Raw genomic sequence first — 26,177 nt, 5'->3', positions numbered from 1 at the left:
AACACATGCACAATATAGTGCTGGAGTGCTGGATAATAAAGGAACAGTTACATTTAAGAGTGCAGGTTTTTCTTTATTACTTTTAATGCTCGATTATTTGATTTCATTTTCAAGATTATCCTCAAATTTGATTGATAGAACTTGTAAAACTCTCCCCCAGTATATGGCTTTATACTGAATCATAAACCCTGCATCATAAAACATGTCCAATTACATCCCTGCAGCACACATCAAATATTTCCCACTGAGTTGTGCTGGAAACTCACTATTATGCATTAGAACAGAAAATTCTGATGTTAAGAACCACAGTGTACCAAAGTACAGTACTTGGTGATTGTACTTCCTGCCACTTATAATAACAAGTACCAGTGCAATAATCCAACATGCAGTTCCAGAATGCCTAATGATAGTCATTACTTAGTTTTAATAACTTTATCCTAGTTTATGATGTTTTCCATCTGCTGTAACTGCTGTGTAATATTCATACAGGAGCCTGCATGTCTGTGCTTCACAATAATGACTTTTTAATAACATTTTTCTGCTCTACAGAAACTGTTTATTGTCATTATTACTATTTAGAATATTGTTACAGTCTTCGCGGTGTTTGTGCACCACTATGTGATCACTTTATGAGACCTTTATCCTACTGTGTTGCATTTCACTACTCCACTGTTATTTAGAAAGTAAGTTGTGTTGTGGTTACAGTCAACTGAGGATACTTGTATTCCAACTTCAATTCCTTTAATCCACATCAGCATCCCTGTATAAAAAGAAACTGGTAACTGTGGGCTTTATACTACTTGTAGGTGATTTCTGAGTTACCTAATAGTGGTTAATGATGGCTTATCTTCACTGTAATCATTACAGCTCTCATATTCTAATAGGCTGTCATCTACAGGTGGCCTGTACACCTAACTGGAATGTTTAATCATATTATTTTGAATAACTATATAGCAAGAAACTTCCTTATCTACTTCAGCTATTTTTTAGTTGGCCTGTGCATTGGGAACTTGAACTTTGTTGCCATATCACCATCACTCATAGATTGTGAAAAACCTTCAAAGTCTATTGTAACAATGGTAATACACCATCAGTTGGGATAATAACATATCATTATTGTGTTATAAGAGCATTTGTGTTGTAATAATAAGAAAGCAATTTGCTGCCTGAGATGTACTGCAGTGTTTCCAGCCTTCCCTCCATTATTCAACCCTTTCCATGAGCAGAAGTGGCAAAATGAAACTAACATTTTTATCCAATTCTGGCTCATTGCAACATGAAACTCCTTCCCCACTGCCTTCTCTGATCCAATATGCTTTTATTTCCATTACATTCTATTTGATTTTGCGCCTCAACAGCCACCCACAGGCAGAGCTGCGACATCACCGCCTGGTTTAGCTGACTTGATTACTGTAATATGCTAACCAGTTTCTATATGGGCTACATCTGCAGGCAATGATAGTGCTATTATTCACCACGTGCAGGTAGACTACACAGTGCTGCTAGGAATTAAGTCTGCACACATAGGTTCCTGTCATAGCCCCAGGCTCCAGTGACATCTAAATGAAGTTCACAGAGAGAGTTGGTATGATCATATCAGGAGTCAAAGAAATACCTTACCTCCATTCCATTATTAAGAACCCTGGTTCTTAACTGGGTGGGTCATGGCCCAAAAGTGGGTCACAAAGCCATTTTCGGGGGTCATGAGTGTGTGCCTGGAAGAAATTATGTGGCAAATATCACTTATGTGCTTTTATTTTGAAAGACATGTCTACATCTATTGGTTTCATTGCATCTTTTGCTCCATTTCAAGTCCAAAATGCCCCAGTATTCATTAAAAATACTTGGTTATGATTATTTCAAGTGTGTCAATAAGGTGGTGGTGGGTCCTGACTCTGACTACATTTGAGCCACCAGTTTAGACTTTTCATTGTACTATTTTTCATGTTATACCCCTATCATTGTAGTCTACCCACAGGTTTGTTGAATAAATCTAACACAGCTTGTGAACTACATTATTTAACAAGATAGGTTGTTCAAAAAAAGAACACCTGGGCCCCAGTTTAGTTCAATGTGCAGAGCAGGCATCCATATACGGAGGCTATAGTCCTCAACACACTGGTTGTGGGGTCAAATCCCTGTCTTAGTGCTGTTTGGTGCACATCTTCCTGCCACTCTCTCCATAGATTTCCTGTCTATCTCTAGCTATCCTATCTAAATAAAGGCAAAAAAGCCAAAAAAAAATCATCTAAAATAAAATAAAACTGTAACAGTGACATTTTTGTTAATATTTTGCTTTAATTCTATTGTCACTGTCACTTTGTTTTGTTAGATTCAGGTCTAAGTCATTCATTATTTTTCATATATCTTGCATTGTAGTGCTATTACGCTGAGTTACATGTTCACCCATTTTTAAAGTTTAATACTATGAATTTTTTTATCTTATTACTTAATGCCTTTCCATGTCTTTTATATGTATTGACTTAGTTAACCTCAAAAACTTACAAATAAAATCATTTATGTTTGTTTTTGGGCTAGCTATGCTTGTATTAGATAATGTATTAGCCTTCTTTTAGCTGACAACTCCATGTAGTTTGCTAACAGTGAATTGACATGGTAATATTAATTAACAAAAGTGTCTGAAGATGGTGTTTTTACTTTTATGTTTCTAAAAGTTGTTTTTTAATCGTTAACTTCTAACTTTTATCCAGCTAACTATGGCTTATGCAGAGTTTACATTTAGCTAGCATTAGATTTTATGGGCTATTTCTATTACTCTTAACTTTCTTAGTTAGGTGTACTATTTTCTATGGCTAGTGCTTTCAACTCATAGAGGGAGAAGCAGATTATCTCAACACTATTATAACTTTTATTACTCACGAAGTTTATTGTAGTTTCACGTGTAAGAGAGTAGACGCCATCTTGGCTCCTTGTCCTCCCGGAGGACCGAGTCCAGCGGCAGTTTCTCATCTATCTCTAGGGCACTTAAAGAGAGCGGGTACTTAAACTTACTAAAGCCCTGACCTTCCCTCACCATCACCACTTTTATTACTGCCAAGAGTCCCTTTTTTATTATTTCTAACTCGGTCCCAGCTTTGAGCTGAATTTATTAATCGAGGTCGCTCCTCTTTTGGAGTACAGGGGAGGCCCGTTGGGACTGCCGTTTCCATAGCAACAGAGGATTATAATTTGTGTGGAAGAGCTCCGGTTACGTAAGGCAGTCGGTCTTGGAGGCATCTCTGATGTTGTGCTTGAGTAAGCTCTTTAGTCTTAAACCCTGTATGACTGCAGACCTCTTTACTATGTAGTGGCATATAAAATACAAACAGAGGAAAGACTAAAGGCTTACCTGAGAGGAAGAGACTCCCTTTATAATACCTTTGTTTACAAGCTGGACCAACACCATTCACTTTCTTCTATATTGAATAGACAGCCTAAAGACATTCAGCCATAAAACTAAATAATATAACCTGATGATGCGTTGTTGAAAATATAAATAAAAATAGTATGCAATGATTTGCAAATCTAACACACCCATATTTTACCCACAATAGAACATAAACCAAATATTGATATGTTACTGAGACATTTTACCATTTTATTAAAAATATACGCTCATTTTGAATTTGATGATGGCAACATGTCTCAAAAACTAGGGGCGGAGCCATGTTTACCATTGTGTATCATCCCCTCTTCTTTCAACAACAGTCTGTAAACATCTGGGAAGTGGGGAGACCAGCTGTTGGAGCTTTGGGAGAGGAATGTTGTCCCATTCTTGTCTGTTGTAGCAAACCCATACCATCAGAGATGCGTGCTTTTGAACTCTGTACTCATAAGCTGGATGGCCCCTCTCATCTTTACCCCCGGGACACTGCATCTGTGGTTTCTTAAAAGAATTTCAAAGTTTGATTAATTTGACCATGGAACAGTTTTCCATTTTGCTCATTATATATGATCTTTGGCCCAGATAAGACAGAGCATTTGTGGATTGTGTCAACATGACTTCTTCTCTGCATCATACAACTTTAACTTGCATTTGCAGAATCAGGGCCTAAAGTTCATGATCATAGAGGTTTCTCCAGATTCTTTGGATCTTTTAATGATATTATGAGCTGTAGCCAGTGGGATATCCAAATTCATTGCAAGTTTAAGCTGGAGAACACTTCTTTTTTTGCAAGTTAGTGAACCTCTGAACTATAGCTAATTACCGTAATTAGTGAAAAAATGCTCCTCTGGCTGTTTTTCATTGGTACCACTTACTTTTCCAGCATTTTTTCTACTTTTTTGAGATGTGTTGCTGCCATCAAATTCAAAAAAGTTAATATTTTAATGGAGTTCTAAAATGTCTCACATTCAACATCTGATAGGCTGTTTAGGTTAAGTTAAACAGAACAGCCACATTTGGTTAAAGGTTGACTTTAAGACAAATGTTAGCTTACTCTGATGAAAATACTTCATTACTGATTTTTAACCTCCACCAAGGAGGTTATGTGATTGGATGGGTTTGTTTGTTTGCTCGTTTGTTAGCAACATAACTCAAAAAAGTTGTGGACAGATTTTGATGAAATTTTCAGGAAATGTCAGAAATGGCACAAGGAAGAACTGGTTAGATTTTGGGAGTGATCCGGATCACCATCTGGATCCAGGAGTTTTTTCAAAGGATTCTGTACTATTGGGAGATAGGGCTAATGACAGAGGTCTGCGCTGTTACCACTTTACACCAGGAGATGGCGGACATGAGTAACTTCAATCCCAGCAGCATTTTTGGGTGTGTTTCTATTCAAAGTTTTGGAGTTTATAGAGTTTGAAAGACGCACGCCCGATCGAGGAGACGAGTCGGAGCATAACAGAGAGAAAGACAGCAAACTGTAGCAAGAATACTCACAATGCTGGGAGGAATAGAGGAATATTCACCCTCTGCCATTACTTCCGGTCATCCAGTGGGACCATGGGTGAGACTGTCAGTGCATCTGTTGGCACCGGCAGGCAACGCTTTCAGTCCACTCTTAGCAAAGCCAGTCCACTCCACTGAGGAGGGAGTAATTGGCGAATGCTGTGGTGGGAGGCATATGAGGATGGATCCAGGAACTTTTTAAAGGATACTTCACTCTTGGGAGATAGGGCTGATGGCGAAGGTCTGTGCTTTCTGAGTGCTTTTCTAGTTAATGAAATGTTTTAAGATTGTTACAGCAAGCTGATAAGCATATCAGAGGTTTATGTGACTGATTAGTTGTTGAGGTGTTACAAACTTTATCACAACATTGCTTTAACCTACAGCTAGAAATAGCATGCTAATAGGTTGGTATTTGGTATTGTTAAATATTCTAACCACTTTTGTGTATTAGCATTAAATTAACTGAAGTGCCTGGCCACAATTTTACCTGTTGCTATAAGTTCAATGCTAATATCATGATAATTTATGTACTGTTTTGCCAGCCATGTTAGCTCACCATTTTAGTTTGGTATGTTAGCATGCTAACAACTTTACTTGTGTATGTGCCATACAGGATATGGGTTGTTGAGGTGTCAGAAAGATGCCTTAAGCTAAGCGCTAACAACCTTCTACTAAGTAAATATTTTACAGCAAGGTCTAAGCTCAACATTTAGTTTAGTGTGTAAGAGTGCTAACTAATATATCTGATGCTTATATTAGTTGGTGAAGTGATGGGCCGTTACCTTTGCCACAATGCTGCTTGAAGCTAAATGCTAATAGCATGCTACTATGCAAATATTTATATGTGTTTACCGTGTTATGTGTAAGAAATAGAGCTCAGCTGTTGAGATTTTTAACCTTTTGATAGCATGCTAACATGCTAATATTTATAAGTGTTTTCTGTATATAAATTAGAATATCTAACCTAAATTCAGTCAACCCAACAAGTAGCTTATAAGCTAAAAAGAAATGTGGCAAAATGAGTATGATTTTCCTTTATTTTGAAGGATATGTCCACTTTTCTTTGTTCCATTACATTTTTGTTCCACTTCATTTCCAAACAGTTACATTTGTCATTCAAACATTTGGTTTTGATCAAGAATTTTAAGAAATTTGGCTTGCAATTTGTCCTTACAGGCTACAAAGCATTGTAGCCTGTTAGGCCCAGCATTGCTGATCTATGGGTTTGACTGCTACAAACATAGCCTACATAAAACACTCAAATGTGTCTGTATGTGAAAGTGTTTATGTACAGAGCAGTGATGGCTTATATTGTCCACAGCAGCACATTTGTATTTCAGTGAACATCACTCAGACTGCCAAATTGCTGATTATGTTGGTTTAACTATTTCGCATCGAGGAGAGGATCTATCATCTTCTTTTACAGTTTCCAGGATTGGTGGATCATCTTGTTTGGAATATGATGATTTCAAAAGTATCTACCAAAGTGGCTCCTGCTCAAAACACAGATCCTGAATGATGGTGTTCCAAAAATACTACTAATGATTTTGGCCAGCAGCTGGAAAAGGAGCAACCATTCAATCAAGCTGCAAAGTCAACAGGCAAGTGTGCTTGGACTGTGCAAACTGCCGTTCTGCTACCACAGCGGACACATCACACGCGGGCTGTGGACCAGGCCTCTTGCAGTGAACACACAACTGGCTGTTAGTGGTTTGAGAAGGGAAGCCGTCATCTCACCCAGCGAGGTCCCACATGAGTCAGACACAGCGTGCAGACAAAGCGGGCAGACCTCAGTGTCATAAAGAAGGTTTGCTGCGCCAGCAAGAAAGAACTTCTGAACGGCTCACATTGAATTTGACAGCAGATGATGAGGCCTCTCAACATTTATCAGGGTTTTAATGCAAACATAGCCCTTTTCTTTTATTTTTGGTCACTTATATTTAAAAATAAGACACAAAAACTTTCCAGGATGACATGAAAGTGAGCATTTAAGAGAGAAAAGAGAGAAAACGGAGCCATAAAGGGTTCTTATTAAAAAGAAGCAGAGTCAAGGCTTCTTACAGTCGAGCCAGTTAGTCTAAAACTTTCCATCAAAGCCTCACCGAGCTGCATGGAGTAATTACCTCTCACACAGCAACAGCTCCCAGGCCTTATTAATGATACCGTTGGTGTGTGTTTAAAGGTGCTCAAGCAGAGTGTGTGTGCCTATAAAGTAACAGCACCCCAGAGTGTCCTGCTTTTCAGACACAAACCAGCTTGCCGAAGTGATAAACCGGGAAATGTTGTTATGACGGCTGGCTCCCGGTCTCTGCTGTCCTGATGACAGAAGAGAGGAGCCCACCCAAAGTGCTGTTCCAGTATATCTGGGTAAAAATAGGTAGATCTAAAAGGACGAAAACAAACTAGGAAGCGCAAGGAGAAAGAAAACTTTACAAGGGCTTGAATTCTTCGGCTAATCCCACACTCAAAGGCATCACTCTTTTCCTTTTAAAAGTGTGTTTATTTGATTTCAAAACACCACAACCATACGCCTGTTGAGCCACAGGAATCTGTATTGAATTTAAATTAAGGCCAGTTGGAAAAAGTTAAGAGATGTGACTGAAGTTGAGCTAACACAGCTATTCAAAGACTTTCAGGAAGTAAACAATTAATTGCTCCTGTCAGCCAACATCTCGCTTTTAGCTAAATGTTGAGATCAGCATGCTAACATGCTAAACACACTTGTAATACTGTAAAAAATGACTAACTGAACCACAGTAGGCTATTTGATGTAGATAAGAAAAGAAGCCATTTCTAGTTTTAGTAATCCAAAGTCCAGTTAATGCCCAATGCTAATATCAGCATGCTAACATGCTAACAGGCACCATGAACACAGTCATAATACTGTAGAATTTAACTTAAATTTAGTTAATTTTAAGTTTAAGTTTAGTTTACGTTATCCAAAGTTGTGGGTGGAGCTTTATGCTAACATCAGCATGCTGAAATGCCCTAATAAAACACTCATTATTGCTGAATAACTGAAATTAGGCTAAAGTCTAGTATTAAAGAAGTTTCGCGCTAAAATCATTTGTAGCTCAAATTAGCCAAATTTGTGATTTGAGCTACTGCTAATATCAGCACAATATGCGAATAGCCGTTACTAAAGCACTTGTATTTGTAAAGAATGACTTATTTTTAGGTCACATATACTATTTAGGAAGTTATGTACTAAAATCGTTTATAACACAGGTTAGCCAAAATAAGGATTTGAGCTAGGTGCTAACATCAGCACGCTAACATACCCACAAACACTACAAAAGCACTGGAATTACTGCAGAATTTAATTTACTTTAGACTTTAGCTTAAGTTTAGTATTAGATAAAGCTCTGTGATTAAACTATTTGTAGCTTAAGTTACCCAGTCTTGAGCTGAGCCAAATGCTAATCTCATCAGGCTGACAAAGACCCTACTTAAACTCCCATGTTACTGCAGAATTTTACTGAAAATTTGTTTTAATTAATTTTTAGATTAAGTTATATAACAAAACAATATGTAGGCTAAGTTAGCAATAACTGTTTTGAGCTAAATGCTAACTTAGGTAGGCTAACATGCTAACAGGCCCTGCCAAAACACTAATTTGGAATGACGGAAATGCAGATCAAGTTTAGTATTAAAGAAGTTTTGTACTAAAATCATTTGTAGCTCAAGTCAGCCAGAGTTGGCTTTTGAGCTATAAGCTAATACCAGCACACTAACATGCTAATAGGCCCAACTCAAGCACTTGAAGAATGAAGAATTTTACTCAAATGTAACTTAACTACGCTAGGCTTTTTGGAAAAGTTACAAAAATAAAGTATTTTTGGTTCTAGTTTGGTAAAGTCAAAGACAGAGCTGACGCAACAGGCTGCTAATGCTAAATGCTACCATAAGCATTTTAAGGTTTATATTTAGTATTTAAAGTAGTTCTGCAATGAAACCATTTGTAGCTCTAGTTAGCCAAAGTTTGTGGTGGAGTTAAACACTAGTGTCACCATACTCACACACTCAAAGATCCTACTAAAACGCTTGTATTGCTGCAGACTTTGCCTGGGATTTAGTTTAAATTTGGTATCAGAGGTAATGAAAATAGTTGTCACTCAAGCTAGCCAAAGTTATGTTAGGAGCTAAAAGGTTCAGATTTTGAACAGTCTACTCCTCGTAACATGCTCATGAACCCTAAAAACACATTTATATAACAGCTGCAGAAATGTAACTTCAGTTTTGCCCAAGTTCAGTGCAGGAAATAGCTCAAAAATTAAACGATTAATAGCTTTAGTTAGCCAGAAGTGTACCTCAAACTATGTCTGTATGCTAGCATGCTAACGGTAAAAATATAGTTATTTTTCGAAGGTATTTTGTTCAGTTAGCTTGGTGCTTAGCTAAGTGGTTCTTGAAAAGGGTTCTGGGACCTCCGACTACTTTATCTGTAACTCTATTCAAAAGTGGCACCATGGAAGAGTATTCAGCGATTTTTGTCATAAATTTTATGGCATAGACTTTTCGTAATAGAATGAGCTAGCTTAAAGATGCGACATTGAAAAAGATCAATTTTCTACTTTAGTCAGTTACTATTCCAACATTGCTAATTAGCACAACAAACATTGTTTTGGCTAACTCTCTTTGCCAACTTTTGTAATTTCTGTCTATTAATGGCACTGTCAACAATATATTTCATAGAGTGGAAAACTAAAGGTTTAACATTTCATTTTTAGCAGGGTATGAATTCCTGTACCAAATTTTGAGCCAGTTTATGAAACAGATGCTGGAATGTTTGATTTAAAAGTAAGCTAGCCTATCACTGAGTGCTAACATGGCTAAAAACAAAGCTCTTTGTTCTTTGGGTATTTCTTCTTGTTATTTTTCTTTTTGAAGGTGAGATATTGTGATTTTTTGGGGTCTCTTTTAAGCTTTGAATTATAATTGAAATACACCATCATAGTTTAGAAGGGAACTACCAACAGCTTATGTATTTTCTTGAAGTAGACACTGCTATTCGAATGTATTGTTTCATGCAATACAGTGGAAATGCTCAATACAGAAGCATCAAAATTTAGCATGAGTACAGTGCTAGGGTAAATGCTGGCCAATAAGCGATTTTCCACACATCTACCATTCAGTTATTAATTTCTCTTGTTTAGCTCTTCAGCCAAAACTACATAATCCAAACTTTTGAAGCAAAATCTCTTGAAAGATGTATAAATGTCCCCAAAGACATCAAAATAAGGGATACACAATAAATTAAAAGGGTGATTTAACAACTTTTAAATCCATGGCTGATGTTTTATTGGAGTGAATCACAAGTTTTCTGAGGTCTAACTCTTGATCTTATTGATGCATATAAGGTATTTCCTGTTCTCAGAGTGTAGACACAGCCCTGACCAAACAAGAATGTGCCCTTTTCCATAAGTTACTCAGTCATATTGTTTACCTTTGAGGGTTTATTGTAGTGTTGTGGACATATTCTGACTTTTATTTATGAAACCTGCTGCCTTAAGGAGCTGCTAAGCCTTAAAGTATTCCCCAAGTCTGGCTGTTAATGAAGACAGAGTGTGTGTCTCATGATAGTCAGACTACACTTCCAAAGCATTTTTCCTGGGAAAAACTGTGTCCTGTTTTTTTCTGAAAAGGGTTAATTTAATTATAAAGAAAAATATCAGCCCTTGGATATGTATTTGTAGCATCTTTCAAATAAAATGCCACAGAGTGCAGTAAAAATGTCCAAAACTTTGATTAATATTCTCCAATAAATCCAAAAGTAGAAGCTTTTTGGTGGCAAGACGTACAAAGAAATACTGGTGAAATAAATCGGCAGTAGGCATCATCATAACTTTCCAGCGTTATTATAAATCTTTCTCTCGAGGCAGAATCAAAATGTCTAAATAACGTTCACTCTGATGTTTCCATATTTCCCCACATCATGAGGCGGTTGTATTTTTCCAGGGAAGGCTTGAAGCAGCAGGCACAGGCAGCCAGTAAAACTTCTTTGGGCATGCAGTCCCCAGGCCCTGCCAGGCGAGTATAGCGGGAGACATAAAACCTCGAAAACCTGAAGTAGACAAACTGTGCTAAGTGTTCATAAAGTATCTCTGGCTAGGGAACTTTTGATGGAGTGATTTAGGAAAAGAGGAGAGCTACTTCTAAATGGAGTAGAGCTAATGTAGTTCGTGTTTTTTTGCGGTCTAGGTCAATCCCAGCTAACTTGAAGTTAATGTGGATTTTTGGAGTGTAAATTTGCTCAAATCACTTTAAGAAGATGGATTCAAGCATTTTACAACTGACAACAGGTCCTTTACACATTGTCTTTACTTTACTGTTCTATATGAGCTGCTGTATGTATTTTAAACTGTATTTGATTGTAAATATATATGTTATTGTGTCATTTTTCTGCCATTTTATAAGCTAACAGGCTTCCAAGTTAAACATTTTGCACCACATGAAATTCATATGGTCAAACAGAAATGCATTGTGTTTATATTGCTTTCAACAGACTTGCAAATTGCAGTTTCATGACACAACACCTGTTCAATAGTAGTGCAGATGATGATGATTCATAAGTGTCTAAGCTTGTAGATTACTGTTCGCTACATGGAGGCCCAATGAGTGTTAGTCACTGAGGGAATAAAGAGAGTGATTTCTGCTCCTAGTAAAGGAAATGCAGTGTAATCACATTTTGAGAGCGAGGGAATTTATCACAGCCAGACTAAAAGAGACATCGTATTATAATCACACAGGGAGGATAACGTTACAATGATAGTTTATTTGGGTAAAGTGGAACAATTTTGCTAAGGAACGCTTGCTCCCAGACCTTTCACATGTCTTTAACCCAGTTCAGAAATAGAAACACATTATTAGTGTTATACTGCTGTTGATCATAGTGGTTGTAGCCTATATACCATAATCATTATCCATTAGATTTTAAGTGTAATTTAAGAAATGATGCCTTGGTGACGCACCAAGACAATCAAGGAGAAGAAGAAGAGGAAGCCGGAGAAAAAGGGTGTGCAGTACAGGAAAGATGTCAGGTTGAGAGGGCTGCACACAGAGTATGGCCTACAGGAATAAGTGGCTTGCACAAGGGCACCTGGGCAGGCCCCAGGAAATGAACTGACACCTCTCCAGCCTTGGCCCAAAATAAAACTTGTACTAGTGAAAGACAAGCTCCCAAGCCAAGTACCTTAAAAAATGCTACTGATGCTAGATATAAAGAAAAAGCATCCTACACTGTAACTCCATGCAAGTTGAAAATACTAACAATATATTTTTTTAACTGATTACGAAAAAATTTTAAAATAGTTGAACTATTTTTTTAGTATGAGTCTAGCTACAATATATAATTTACATATTTCTCTACCACTCAAATTTATGTTTCTCATTTCTTAATTTTGGAACAAATGCCACTCACTAATTTCAATGAATATAAGTATCAAAAACTGAAAGGTGCACTTTGATCCATAAAGTGCTTTTAAATTCAGTTTAGGTTAACATCCATGTATTTTAGATGTTGGTCCCTATAGACATGACCATTCTAACTTAGAGGGCAACTTCACTCATGGTGCAAATGTGCACATGAGAAAACTATGTAGATTAAGAGATGACTCTAAAAAAACATGAGGTCAATGACAAAAAATATTTAGAGTGGTCCATTACTGTTTACTTCGGACTACAATTGTGTTCTTTAAGCTCTGAAAATAAAGCTGAAACAATTATTTTGGATTTTAAGTTAACAGCTGATTTTTTTTAGCAAACCTTTATCGTTCAGTCTCAGTAATGGACAAGAATATGACAGTCAAAATATCTATATATGACATTAATATTTTTAAGATTTAATCAAAACGAGCTGTTATATTTACAGTATTTGAAGGATTGGTTCAATTGTTGTTTTTTTTAGTTTCTACAAGATATAAGCACTAAATAGGGTAATACTTAACTTTAATTCTGATTTTAAAATGTGAGATCAAATAAATATATGTCGTTATAAACATTATCGAGACATGTCTTGATATTTAAACTGTTATTGTCAGATATAAACAGGAAAACATATCTTTATGACACAAAATGTGTTATTAATTTTGTTTTAATTTCAGTAACTTCATAATTCAAACACACTAAGTCGTCTAAGTATCATTTCCACCTTTAGTAACACATTTTTTGTGCTCTAACATCAAATTCTGAACATTTATTTTCAATCTTTTGTAATACAACAGCGCCATCTTGTGGACTCGTTAGCTAAAGACGCTAGCACTGTGGCTAGCTTTTACGTCATCATCACGCGCCTGGCTCTCCAGCCACTGCTGCATGTGGAAAACATGGGAAGGCAGTCGGTTTGACATTTAACTACTTTTTACCTCTATTAACACAAAGGTCAGTGAGTCTTTTATTGCCGAAAGTGTAAGAGATAACACCCTCCCGGCTTTGTAAGTGGCTAAAAAGCCAGGTAGTCTAAATTAACACAAGCTAGCTGTACTTTAGCTCTTACTTTTCGGTTGTTTTAGTAGCTTTAGCCTGCTAACGGAATGGACAACACGGAGGAAAACGCGATAGAGCTCCATGGAGATGAGGAAATTGTTGAAGTTATTGATCTAAACGAGGTAGAGCCTGGTCCTGGTGAGTAGATAAGCTGCTGACTATAGTTTATTCCTCTTGAAGCACCACTTTCTATGTGATTTACCTTTATTTCTCTGGATCTGTCAGATGATTTGGCTGATGACTTGGAGGATGTTGACTTTGAGGATGCTGGAAACGCAGAGGAGGATAATGAAGGCTGGGAAACAGAGGATGAGATGGAAGCTGAGGCTGAACAGGATGACAGCGAGCTTACTTTCTCCAAACACACTGGTACCACCTCACCTGAGTTTGTCCTCCTATCATCAGAGTAAGTAACAAAGCTTTAAAATGCCTCCTCTTCCTCTTTCCAGGCTCCGTGTTCTGTGTCAGTTTGGATCCAGCGACAAACAGCATGGCTGTGACAGGAGGAGAGGACGATAAAGCTTATGTTTGGAGGGTGAGCGATGGAGAAGTTCTGCTGGAGTGCACAGGTGAGACAGAGGGCTATGTTACTACCAGTACCTTTAACTCCTTATGTTTGTAGTTATAGTGGAGGGAACTGGTGCTTTAACATTAGCATTAACACAAGATCAAACTTGTAATGACAGTAGGAGGCTAAATGAAAGTTGATCTCTTGTTTTTATTTAAAGGTGCAGTGTGTAAAATTGGGACTATCAACATCTAACAGTCAATTGGATCTGGAGTGTGATGCTCATTTCTCTGGTGTTAGCTGTGGGAACCAGTGGAGTTTAATATACAGCAGATACATGCTTATCTGTTATTTGGTTCCTTTTGTGGTGCCATAGAAACATGCCAAATGCAAAACTCCAAGATGGCAGCATCTATGGAGGGGTCCATCCCTATGTATGAATAAAAGGTTTATTTTGAGTTTATTAAAAAACATAACTTTTTTTCTATTCATGGGATGAAACACTAACCTCCTTATAAATACTATGTTTCACATTCACCAGATTTGTTCCAATAAATGCTACATGGGCTATATATTACACATTGCACCTTTAAGCCAGTAAATATTTTGACATAAACAACGTGTATTATCCCCAATAATATTATTGCACTGAGAGAGTCATGGCATGCATGTATAAATAACACTTACAACTACAGTTGACAGCAATGCCAAACTTGCAATATGAAAAGTTAAGACTATAAACCAGTTCATTTAGGTGTACTCAGAAAGCACAGCATAAAAATAAAGGACATGAAATCGAAAATAAATAGATAATGCCCAGCCCTATGTCCCTATGTTTTAGATGGATTGTTTGACAGCTGTTGGTAGCACTTTATCTTAGTGCAGTAATTACCTTTTAATTTTAGACTAATTATACAGTAATAAATGGTTATTATCCATTAATTTCTTGAAAATAAGGTGGTATTAACTGTATAATAAGCTGGAAATTACCTACCTAGTAATAACATGGAAATATGGCCATTTTAAGGAAGTATTTACCTTGTAATAATGTATTAATCATCAAGTAATTTCTAGTAATATAGTGGCAGTTCGCTGGTATTTGACTCTAACCCCAAACACTTACCTCTTACCCTAAATATTACTTATTCAGAAGGAGACACTTTAATGCAGTGGGCAAAAAATAAAGGATTACCTTGGAATTATTGAAAAACTTACATGAAAAATTATCATCTTATTTCGAATAAATTACTTGGTAAAATACCACCTGATCACTAGAGAATCACAACGATATTATGAGGGTTAGGGTTAGGGTAAAATACCAGCTAATTAACAGAGAACTGCTACAATATTACAAGAAATTGCTTGATAATTAAAACATTATTACCAGGTAAACACGTCCTAAACATGACCATATTTACAAGTTTTTATTAGGTAAAAAGTCAGCTCATTACTTGGTATTTACCATGTTATTCTTTAGAAATTACTAATTGATTTCCATTTGTCACTATAAAATTGCTTCTCTTCTTTATGACAATCTCAAATGTGTCTTTATGCTTCTAAATAAATCAAATGACTGTAGATAAGTGGGTTTTTTTGCTTCAGTTTTGAAAATTTTAAATTTTAAAAAAATATATTCATTTTCAATATTTACCTTCTTCGGTGTTTAAAATACAAATTTTCACTCATTTATCATGATCTTTTTATAAATATAGCAAGGAAAGTTCATAAACTATGCAATAAATTAGTTAAATGTGGTACATTGAACCCTCTTTAGAGTAGGGAGGAAAACATAAAAAGACACACAGCAGAGCGCAACTGTAGCATCACCTCAACTCTGCAAACATGCTGTCTAAAAAGAGGCTGATACTGACTGCATGATTTTTAAAACTGAAGGAGAAAGATTTATTTTGTCTAATTCTTAAATTTAACCACAGTATGCAGCTGCACGGTCTCTCATAGACTTCATCCCTGCCCTGCTTTAATGAATGTCAGAGATTTTTGCCTTGTAAAACCAAACTTCTATTCCTGTGGGGGATTATAACAGCCGCTCTCATGATAGCAAATACTTTGCCTGCATAATAGCCTGTCAGCTACAAATGCAGACATTGTATCTCACTTTGGTGAGTGACTCAGTTCAGTGTCAGCCTGATTTAATCCCTCATTGTAAAGAATATGTAATGCCAAACTAATATCGATTTATTTTATGTCAACAAGACGTGCAATTATGGTCTTGATCACCAACGTTTAAATGGGACATCGTTTATAAATATTGTGGCGTATTTGACTCCAGGTGGCGTTAAATGCTAAAAATTACTCTCTCATAATGATAGAACAAATTCTTTACAACTGAAAATTTAACCCTAACCTGGTCACAGGCTGTGACAGGTACTATGACAGGAGAGATCGGCATTTTTGGTCTTGGTGCAGCACTTAAAAGGCATCAAAATTACGCACGGAGATGGCCCCGTTCATGACGCGCGCGGGGATGTGAGGGATTCAGCGAGAATGGACATGCAGAAGAACAAATGTTGTGGCTCAGACGTGCTCTTAAGTCAAGTGTTCACTCAGTAGATGAGGGTTTATAGCTCTTTGAGCAGTAATAGCGCAGCAGTCAGGGAAACATCTCCGCAGGCTGCTCTCTCTCTCTCCCTTTCTGGACTCTGTGCACTGATCCTAGGTCGGGTGAAATAATCTGGGGGTTGATCAGATATTGTGGACTATAGGTTGCCCTTTTGAAGCCATTATCAGTCATGTTGAATGTATCTTTATAATGAATATTCCAGTCTTGTAAATTTAGCATCAATGGGTCTTAAAAACGTTAAAAATGTGAAAAAATAATCCATGTCTGACCCTCGGCTTTCTGTCCTTGAAATTTTTGGCCCCTGGGAAAAAAGTAATTTGGGAACCCTGTTCTGCATCATGAAATAAACAGCTCTTTATTGGAGCATTTATTGAATTTGTCAAAACAGAAGGACAGTGTTATCATGTAAAATAACTTGTAAATGTTCATCAAGCTGAACCAAGATAATACATGACACAGTTGCTGTTTTGGGGAGTGATAATTTTAAGTAACATGCATCTTGTTAGGTTGCATCTTACTCACTTTATCAAGAACATATGAAGCAGGAAAACAAACTGTATTTTTTTTAAAGATAAAATGTATTTTTTCCTTTGTGTTTTCCTGCAGCTTTTACAAAATACAACAGCCTAAAATGGCGAAACAATGACCAAAACTTGCGCCGTTTTGTGTGTTTTTTTTTTTTTTCCTCAAACAGGTCACAAAGACTCGGTGACGTGTGCCGTGTTCAGCCATGACTCCTCCCTCGTCGCTTCAGGTGACATGAGCGGCCTGATTAAAGTTTGGAAAGTGCAAACCAAAGAGGAGATCTGGTCCTTCGAAGTAGGAGATCTGGAGGTGCGCTGTTTAGTTTGTGCATCTGTTAGCACTTGTGTAACATGTTTTTATTAGGCTGAAGGCATTTATGGGGAAACAAGAGATGATGGCCGCTAAGTTGCTCCTTAGCAGGGCAACAACCCATGATAATTATAACTCTTTCTTAATGGCCCCAGTGGAAAAACGCAGTGGAAATAAAGGGGAAATAACCTACATTTCTGTGTGTAAAGTAGCTGTTAATATGTGGTCGTCTGCCTCATTTCCCCCTCAGTGGTTGGAGTGGCATCCCTGTGCTCCTGTGCTGCTGGCAGGAACAGACGACGGTAATGTGTGGATGTGGAAGATCCCATCAGGGGACTGTAAAACCTTCCAGAGTTCTGCTTGCCAGGCAACAAGCGGAAAAGTCCTCCCTGATGGTAAGACCACAAACAAATAATATAAAAGACAAAGTGCTGCTGAAAAAGTAGTTCTTATAACTGATGTAAATATGTATTTTTTACATGTCTAGGTAAACGGGCTGTGGTTGGATATGAAGATGGAACAGTGCGTGTTTGGGATTTAAAGCAGGGAAATGCGATTCATGTTATAAAAGGTGAGTCTGACATTACATTTTAGAGTACAGGAATATATAAACATGACAAAAACTAAGATCTTAAGTAGTTTTCCTTTGTGTATCCAAACAACTCCAAGATATCAAACAGACTAGAAACTAGTCTTTCTATTTTACTCTCCTCTATTTTATCTGTTATAAGGAAGTCCTATTTAAAACAACGATAAAATATGTTTAGAAAGAGCCCAGATGGGCTGATTGAGATTTTATCATCTTGATTTGACGTGAAGAATTTTATTGCTCCCTCACCAGCAACCACAATAAATAAAAGCCTTTAAGTGAGACTATAAAACCATCATACATGAATCAAATCCAGTTATGGCCCCATAAATTAGGAAGAGGAGTGCAAATAAAACCAACTTAAACAAATTACATAAGACTGTCTTCAGTTATTTAGAGACGTGATAAAACCCAGGCAGATCAGCTGCACCAGGACTGAGAATTTCCCTGCCATCAGCTTGGATTAAAGGCACTCTAAACTCACTTTTTCTGTCTAAAAATGTGGAGAATTCAAATGTAGAAAATGCTCATAAATTTGGTGTCATCTTTCTTAACAGGTCAGGAAGGCCACCAGGGGGCACTGACATGCCTGGCCTGCAACAAGGACGGCTCTTTGGTGTTGACAGGGTCAGTGGACGGGTGTGCAAAGCTCATCAACACTGCGACAGGCAAGGTGGGTGTGAGAAAAACATTAAATATGTAGAATAAAAGGCAAGAGAGGTGTGGAAGTCACCAGTATCGTCCTGCTGTTTTTGTTTTTTATATTAGTTTCCACCATTTTTCTTTTGTCTGTAGTCAACTTAGATGATTATTTAGGTTTAAAGGTTTAAGCCTACACTTTTTATCCTAATTGTGAACTCTGTCAGATACTCATCACCTCTTTTAGATGATTGTTTTGTTCACTTTACAATAAATGCCTTATCCTTGGTTGATTTTATTCTATTTATGTTTTAAAACACCAGCTTATCTGTATGCAATATTAAAAAAAAGACTAGCCTAAATATGGTAAATATTAAAGATAAAGCTGGAAAGTTGTGAAATTTAAAGATAAGATACTTCAGATGAGTAAAATAAAATGAAACATAAGTAAAAAACAATGTATTTTACTACTGCAAACTCAAGTTCAGGGCCTGTTTTGTTTCTTTTCTCAAGAATCAGTGATATTTATCTTGCATGTTCTTTCTTGTACGCATCTCATGGAAATATACAGACAAAAAAAAATAAAGGTTGACAATTAAATTTGACATTTAAAGCCGAGTATCAGTGTGGAACACAAATTGATTGATGTCAGTAGTCAGTAGATCCTCTCTGAGGTCATAATTTTCCTTTTTTTTAAGGTTTTCTGGGGGTTATTTTTTGAGTAAGACTTAAAGAGCCACAAGTCATCACAAAAGACTGCTTTTTATGTTGTCTTTATCTTGTCTTTGTGTTCATAGGTGGTCGGATCGTTCTCTGTCGAAGGAGGGAAAGCCAAAGCATCAAAAGACGACGAAGAGTCCAATTCTGTGGAGTCTGTTGGTTTCTGCAACATGTGAGTCATACAGCAGTTTAATTATAGCGACAAGCTTCCTTTTTATGAAGGTACATTTGCATCTGGATGTTCAGTTTGGTTCTATACGGTTAGAGCAGAAATGCTGCACTTATTTGCATTTCCTCAGCCAGCTGCCGGTGAAGGACATCCAGTGTTTCGTGCTTTTTCTTTTTGGTATTTGGCTGTTTATCACAAGAAGAAGACAAGCTTTGTTTGAGAGAAGGCTGCCGGCCAAAAGGAAATGTACAGCTGACAAAATGAAAATTAGGAAACGATACCTGAGAGCTTAGGTGAGAAAGACAACAGGACAGTGCATTTGACAGGTAAACTCTATTGACAGTGAGAACAGAGATAAATGGATGGGTTGAACTGAACCAGACTAGTGGAAATGCACTATAGTAATACTCACCATTTAGCTCCCGAGGCAAAAGCTATAGACGTTTACTTTAGGGATGTAATAATGCTCTAAACACATGCTACTGTATGTGCCAAAATGCTGCTTCATAATGTGTTTTTATCTCTAATTTTCTAACCTGATTTTGACAGGAAGATAAGTCAACTTATGAATGAAAACGACTTCTCTTTAACCCTCAGACAGGCCCACTCACAGATTTGGCAGGGCCCTTGACAAACCCTCCAAAAAGGGCCCACCCAAGCTGTGATTTATGATGATGTTGGTGTATGTGTGTTGGATCAGTAGCATTGGTGTTAGCATCCTGAATAACAGTTACTTCATTTTGGAGCTGAAAAGTGTGTCAAGCTGTTATTAATGCAACTTTTGTTTGCCACTCTACATCCCTATTTGCCTTTAAACCATTTTTTCACATTTAAACTCTTTAATCACTTTTCCCCCACTGATTTTTGCAACTTTTGGCCCATATTTGCCACTTTCTACCTATTTTTTGCACCTTTTTACATCTTTATCACTGCATTTTGCTGCATTTAAGCCATTTAGACACTTTATGAACCCTTTCCACCATATTTTTGGCCCATTTTGATTCTTTAAACCCATTTTGACACTTCCTGCTGGCTATTACCTCTGTTAATCCCTTTTACACAACTTATGTGACAATTTGCTAAATTTAACCACATTTCTCTCTTTGTTCTGTTCATTTTGTGCCACTTGTAATCCCTTTTCCTCACTTTTGCTTCCTGTTTTTACAATTTTTAAGCCATTTTCACCCTTAACACCCATGTTTTGCTTATGTTAATCCATTTTTTCCACTTTAAACACATTTTGTCACTTTAGCCCATTTTTAATTCTGATTTTAAAAAAGGTGTTGACACTTTAAAGAAGGCTATATACTACAACATAAATAAATAGTTAAATTATGTGCTGCTTTGATACAGTAGTTGTTATTAAGATACAAAAAAAAAAACCAACAGAATATCAGTTATCACAGCTTTAATTTTGCCAACCTCCATTAGCCCCCTGCGTTTGTCTGGGCCCCAAAAAGCTCTCCCCTTTATGATACAGAATATTTACACTACTGTCTTATCTGAAATCAATCAGGAGCTTATGTAGCTTCAAAAGGATAATAAAAGTCTTATCATTGTTACGTTTAAGCATTCAGAGGGGTTTTGATTGCAGTTTGATGCATATAACTTTAGTTTTTCAGCCTTTTTGCAGCTGTAAAAGTTGTTTAAATAGTCTAGGTTGCAGCTGTGTATCATGGTGTGGTAAGCTGTGGTTTCTTGTTTATTTTTGAGTCCTCCTTTAAGGGAAGTGAACTTCACGGTGGGGCTGAGGGAGGAAAATGTGGGTCAGAAAGAATCACCAGAGGCGTACTTTATTAGCTGCAGTTTTTTAAAAATATGTCTCCATCCTTTGTCCTCTCCAGTCTCCCCCTCGTAGCTGTAGCGTACCTGGATGGGACTCTGGCCATATACGACCTCTCCACACACGTCCTGAGACACAGATGCCAGCATGAGGTAACAAAAAGCCAAGAGAGGGGCAGAATGTGCATGTTTGTATGTGTTTAACTCTGCTCACCATAAACCCAACCATAGATTCTCACAGTTTCCTCCTCTGTGTACTGCAAGCAGTTTGGGGTTATGTCACAAATCATGCAAGCACGTCTACTGTGACCACAGAGGTCAGCTTGAGTCTGCAGATAATATATCAGCATAGATACGACGTTCATCAAAATATCTGAGAGAGGACGTCCATTTAAGGAAGTCATATTTGTGCTTTGCACATTAAAGTTAGCTTACTTATTTGTTTTAACTTAAGAAGCACATGATGCACAAAGCGTGGTGAAACAGGCTAACAAGCTAGAAAAATTAAGACTGAAAAGAAAAGTTTTAGAGTGAAACAACAGAGAGAAAACCAGTAGTAAAGTTTGAAGTATTGGCTGGATGTTATTAGATCATTTTTTGAAAGAGAAACTAAGGGCAAGAATTACAGATCAAGTCAGAATCTCAAGGCACACCATGATTATATCCATGCAAAACTGCCTCTTTAACAAGTCTTACAGTATCTTTAATTTTTAACTGAAAGCACACCTAGACATGCCTTGCTGCACCGTTTGTGAACAACTGATTTATCACAAGTACAATCTGTTTTAGCAATTTTTCAACTTTTTGTCCCTTTTATTTGTTATTTTTACACCAAATTATCCAAAAATTGTACTTATGAAACAAAAGCACAGTTAGAAAATTCCAGAAATACAGTTGAAAAAAAATGTAATCTACTCAGAGGTTGTACATTTTTGGTATTTTGATATTATGTGATAATGAAAGTTGTAAAACAATATTATTGTATCAAAAATAGCTGTGGAAACACAAAAAAAGTAAAAGTATCTTTCACAGTTGTAATGGTGTAGTAATCAAACATTGCTGTACAGATTCACACTGCACAACAAGACTTGCCTAAAGGCACCATGTAGGAAACACTGCAAAAACACAATGGATAAATACATCAACAAATGCCCACAGTTCATGAATAAATAAAATCTTTAAATTTGATATTGTGTGCCTATATGCAAAATATGCTAATTTAGTTGCTCATTTAGTCATTTACAGTGATGTTTTGGTCTTTTGCTCAATCAGAGTCCCATATTTACACTCTTTTTCACTTTGTTTTTGGTCCCCTCCATCTTACTGTGAGACTTTCGGGAATGTTTTGCTTTCTTAACCTGAATTTAAAGTAGGAAATAACACAAATGTACCAAAAAAATTCAGTGTTGTTTGGGGAAAAATCAAGCAGAAATTACTTAAATGCATTTAAAATTGTTTTAGCTTAATTCCTTTGGTTAAAAATCTTTTCTTATTTAAAATAAGAAAAAAAATCACAGAAAAAAACAATAAAGATCTTTAAGCTACCCTTTCATTTGATTTTTAGAAATTAAACCCAAATTTCTAATTGATTCAAAGCTACTATTATGGCCTCTATTTAAAGACCCTGTAAAGTGAATCTGTATTTAGGTTTGTTGTACTGTTATGAACCCCCAGGTCAAATTTCAGTCAGATAAAACATCTTTAAGTTTATTTAATTAAACTTCAAAACCATGAAATTGAGGCAGTAATTTCTACTTCAAGTTGGTGTGGGCGTGTCTGTTGAAGCCACGCTCACTCACTAGAAGTACAGTCCTCTCAGATTTAGAAAAAAAATATGGAGGAAAGCATTCATGCTATTAGCCCGCCCCTTGACCTTATGGTGACCTGTATCACAGTGCAGCTGCCTGGCTCTATGCCAGAGAGGAGACAAATTTAGTTTTCTGGCTGACATCTGTTTTATGGTGGTTTTAACGATCATAGACCACTGTGGCTGATACATTTCACAAATTTACCTCATAATGGACAAAAAAATACATGTAACTATTAACTTTCAATCAAGGCAGTGACATCAGCTGACAACAGACTGTACTGAGATGAACTGCTCTGTGTTTTTATATCATTGTAGCTTTAGGGGGTCGGGTAACTCCCTATTCCACATATTTGCCCCACCCAAATTAAACCCAGCCAGGACAGAGGTGACAAAATCTTAAGGTCTAAATCCAAAATTCAGACACATGTAGATCTCAATGTTTTCACATGATTACAGCATCCATATTCCTACATATCTAGTGTGTTAAGACATAAATTTTGGATTTCACTTTACAGGGTCTTTAAAGCTCCTGTGCAGTACATTCCATTTGTTAGTTTTGGCGCCCTCTGTGGTGAAAACAGTCCATATTATTTTTGTCTGTGTTTATTGTGTTCATGCCTGGGAGCATAAGAGTCGGCTATATCACTTTGAGTAAATATTCGTCGGTAAAAATGTTAAGCTAGCAGTATGTTGTGTCTTCTTACACTTACCACCAGCCAGCTAGGTTTCCAGGTATAAAAACCAGCATTGAGAAGTAGCTACTCTTGCTGCTTATGGTCTTATTTGTTTTTTATGCCTTTAAGAGCAGTATTAATTTCTTTTGCCTAGATAAAAATCCTTACAGGAGCTTTAATATCCCACTTAATATGTGGTAGTCTAACATGTAAAGGCAGTGTAGTAAATGTAAGCAAACTTGAATGATGATCATGTGTTCAAAATGTGGCAAAATGGGCTTTTAGTGTTGAATATAAAGGAATAAATAGTTTAAACTCCCTCTTTGTGTTGCTCCAGGCTGGTATCGTTCACCTGCAGTGGGAGGACTCTTCTTCTGTGGTGTCTACCTGCTGCTTAGACGGAGCGCTGCGTTTGTGGGACGCTCGTTCCGGCAACATGGTGTCAGAATACCGGGGGCACACGGCTGAGATCCTTGACTTCACCTTGAACAGGTCTCGTCTTATATCACCGTTTCTTTGTGTTGTTACTGCCGTTAGCTTTGTGTCTCTTGACCTTTAAATGACATTGATTTCTGATTGTTTCTTCCATCTCCTGCAGGGAAGCAACCCTCGCTGTAACTGCTTCTGGAGACAACCAGGCCAAAGTTTTCTGCCTCCAAAGACCAGATCGATAAAGCGACAAAGAAGATCAGAAACATGAAGAAGAGGAGAGACTTTGAAATCAGACTTTTTGCTCTCTAATCAAAGAGAACATGCTCCCCTTCTCCTCAGGATTTTAATCTCTTACTTTCTGCCCCGTTTAAGCCATGCAGTAGCATCCAAAAGTCGATTTTTTTTGTCTATTTTAGAACTTCAGCTGCATTTCCGAGCAGAGGTTAAAGCTGAGTCAATAACACCTGAAGTAACAGCGATAAAAAAGAAGACTTTGATTTAAATTCTTTGAAACAAACTCATCACTACTTCCCCTTAGGTATGCTCTTGTTGAGAGACTAAACAGAGAAATTCAAAGAGAGATAAATAACGTGTCCTTTGCCTTTGACATCCCTTTTAAAGTTCTGCCAACAATGTTTTAGACAAACAGATGACAGAGAAGAGCCATTAACTTTGTTCTTTGTTATAATATTTGTCTGTAATTGGAGTTTTATGTTTGCTGATTGATTCAGAGTCAAGTATTCCCCTTAAATGTACATCCTTGGAATAGTTTCTGGTATACCCTCAAGTGTAAATACAAAATAATAAATAATATACTTTCTGCATCTTATTTAAAAAAGATTCAGCCTATTGTTGAACACTTCAGCATCGTCAGCACCCAAGATAAGTGTTTATACTAGCTTCTATTTCTGTCTGAGGTTAGATAACATGGAGCTCACTGTGGAGCACAAAAGGGGATGCTCTGTGGGTCACAGTGACATGAGAAAATGATACAATCAGACGTAAAATCAATGTGAATCAGAGTGGGATATCTTCTTATTTAGACTATCTTTGATTCACTCAGATTGGGTTTATCAGATAAGCGCAAAGGGAGGATGTGAGTCATTTCAGAGACGAATATCAAGATATGATTCAAGTTGGAAAATTGTAAATCTGAAGGAGCTTAGTTTAATGTATTTAAAGCCTGTCCAATACTTTAAGAGCAATGTCTCCTGGTGCAAACCGCAGATGTCCTCATTTCTCACAGCAATGACAAATTTCCTCTGGATGGGGAATTTTACCCAGAAAGAGTGACCCTAACTTTACTCATTTCTTTAAACAAAAGTAGTTATGGAATTTTTTAGAAATTAATTCTTTGACATTTCCAAAGCAGTGGTGAGATTCAGAAGATATGGCTCTGTATGTATTTTTTCATGGTACAACACTGGGATCGGGACTCCCTTGAGGGTCGCCAGGTGCCTTGAAAAGAAGCTAAGAATTTTGAAATGATTTTAAACTGTGTATTTTACCCATTTTTATAAATATATAGGCATTAAATAGTTGAATGTAAAATAAAAGTATGGTCATTTGGTGAGATTTATGCTGAAATTAAAGTAATGTTTAAGAAATCCATAAAAAGTAAGTCTGAATAAAGGCCTGCCTACAGATTTGGCTGGGCCCCTGACAAACTCATAGATTGGCCCACTCCAGTTGTGATTTATTGATAGTAGCATTGGCGCTAGCATCTGGGGAAACGGTTACATAAATTATGTCAAAACATTATTAGGTTCATATCGTGAAAATTTTTCTTTGTGACACCTTTTAACAACTTCCCCCGCCCAATTTTACCACTTTATTTGCCCCTTTTAATCAATTTAGCACAATTTGTGCCCATGTTTGCCACTGTTGACGACTCTTGCCATATCTTAACCTGTTTTCATCACTTTTTTCCACCAAATTTTGCAGTTTTAATCCCATTTCACCACATTTTTGTCACTTTTAAACCCTTGTTTTTACAACTTCTAAACCACTATTGCCACTATTAACCCCTTTTAACCACTTTTTATGCCCATTTTATCCAAT

General features: G+C 36.9%; 1 protein-coding gene across 1 annotated transcript; it reads left to right on the top strand.

Annotated features, from left to right (window-relative positions):
• The first annotated feature begins 13,191 nt into the window (after nt 1-13,191).
• Nucleotides 13,192-24,929, top strand: LOC121506010 (angio-associated, migratory cell protein). The gene is made up of 11 exons (XM_041781486.1): nt 13,192-13,516; nt 13,604-13,747; nt 13,828-13,947; nt 17,162-17,301; nt 17,552-17,696; nt 17,789-17,872; nt 18,448-18,563; nt 19,327-19,421; nt 21,263-21,353; nt 24,022-24,176; nt 24,283-24,929. Exons 1-11 carry the CDS (start codon nt 13,426-13,428, stop codon nt 24,356-24,358), a joined length of 1,257 nt encoding a protein of 418 aa, XP_041637420.1. The 5' UTR covers nt 13,192-13,425; the 3' UTR covers nt 24,359-24,929.
• Nucleotides 24,930-26,177: the final 1,248 nt, after the last annotated feature.

This window comes from Cheilinus undulatus, linkage group 24 (assembly GCF_018320785.1).
Source record: "Cheilinus undulatus linkage group 24, ASM1832078v1, whole genome shotgun sequence".
Taxonomy (NCBI): Eukaryota; Metazoa; Chordata; class Actinopteri; order Labriformes; family Labridae; genus Cheilinus; species Cheilinus undulatus.
The sequence above is the reverse complement of the archived record's forward strand: the minus strand, read 5'-3'. Positions and strand labels throughout refer to the sequence as shown.

Excerpts from the sequence above, each read along its gene's own strand:
- LOC121506010 (XM_041781486.1), top strand. The coding sequence starts at position 13,426 with ATGGACAACACGGAGGAAAACGCGATAGAGCTCCATGGAGATGAGGAA. Across the intron at positions 13,748-13,827 it reads TACTTTCTCCAAACACACTG|GCTCCGTGTTCTGTGTCAGT; the intron begins GTACCACCTCAC and ends TCCTCTTTCCAG. Across the intron at positions 24,177-24,282 it reads CTTGACTTCACCTTGAACAG|GGAAGCAACCCTCGCTGTAA; the intron begins GTCTCGTCTTAT and ends CATCTCCTGCAG.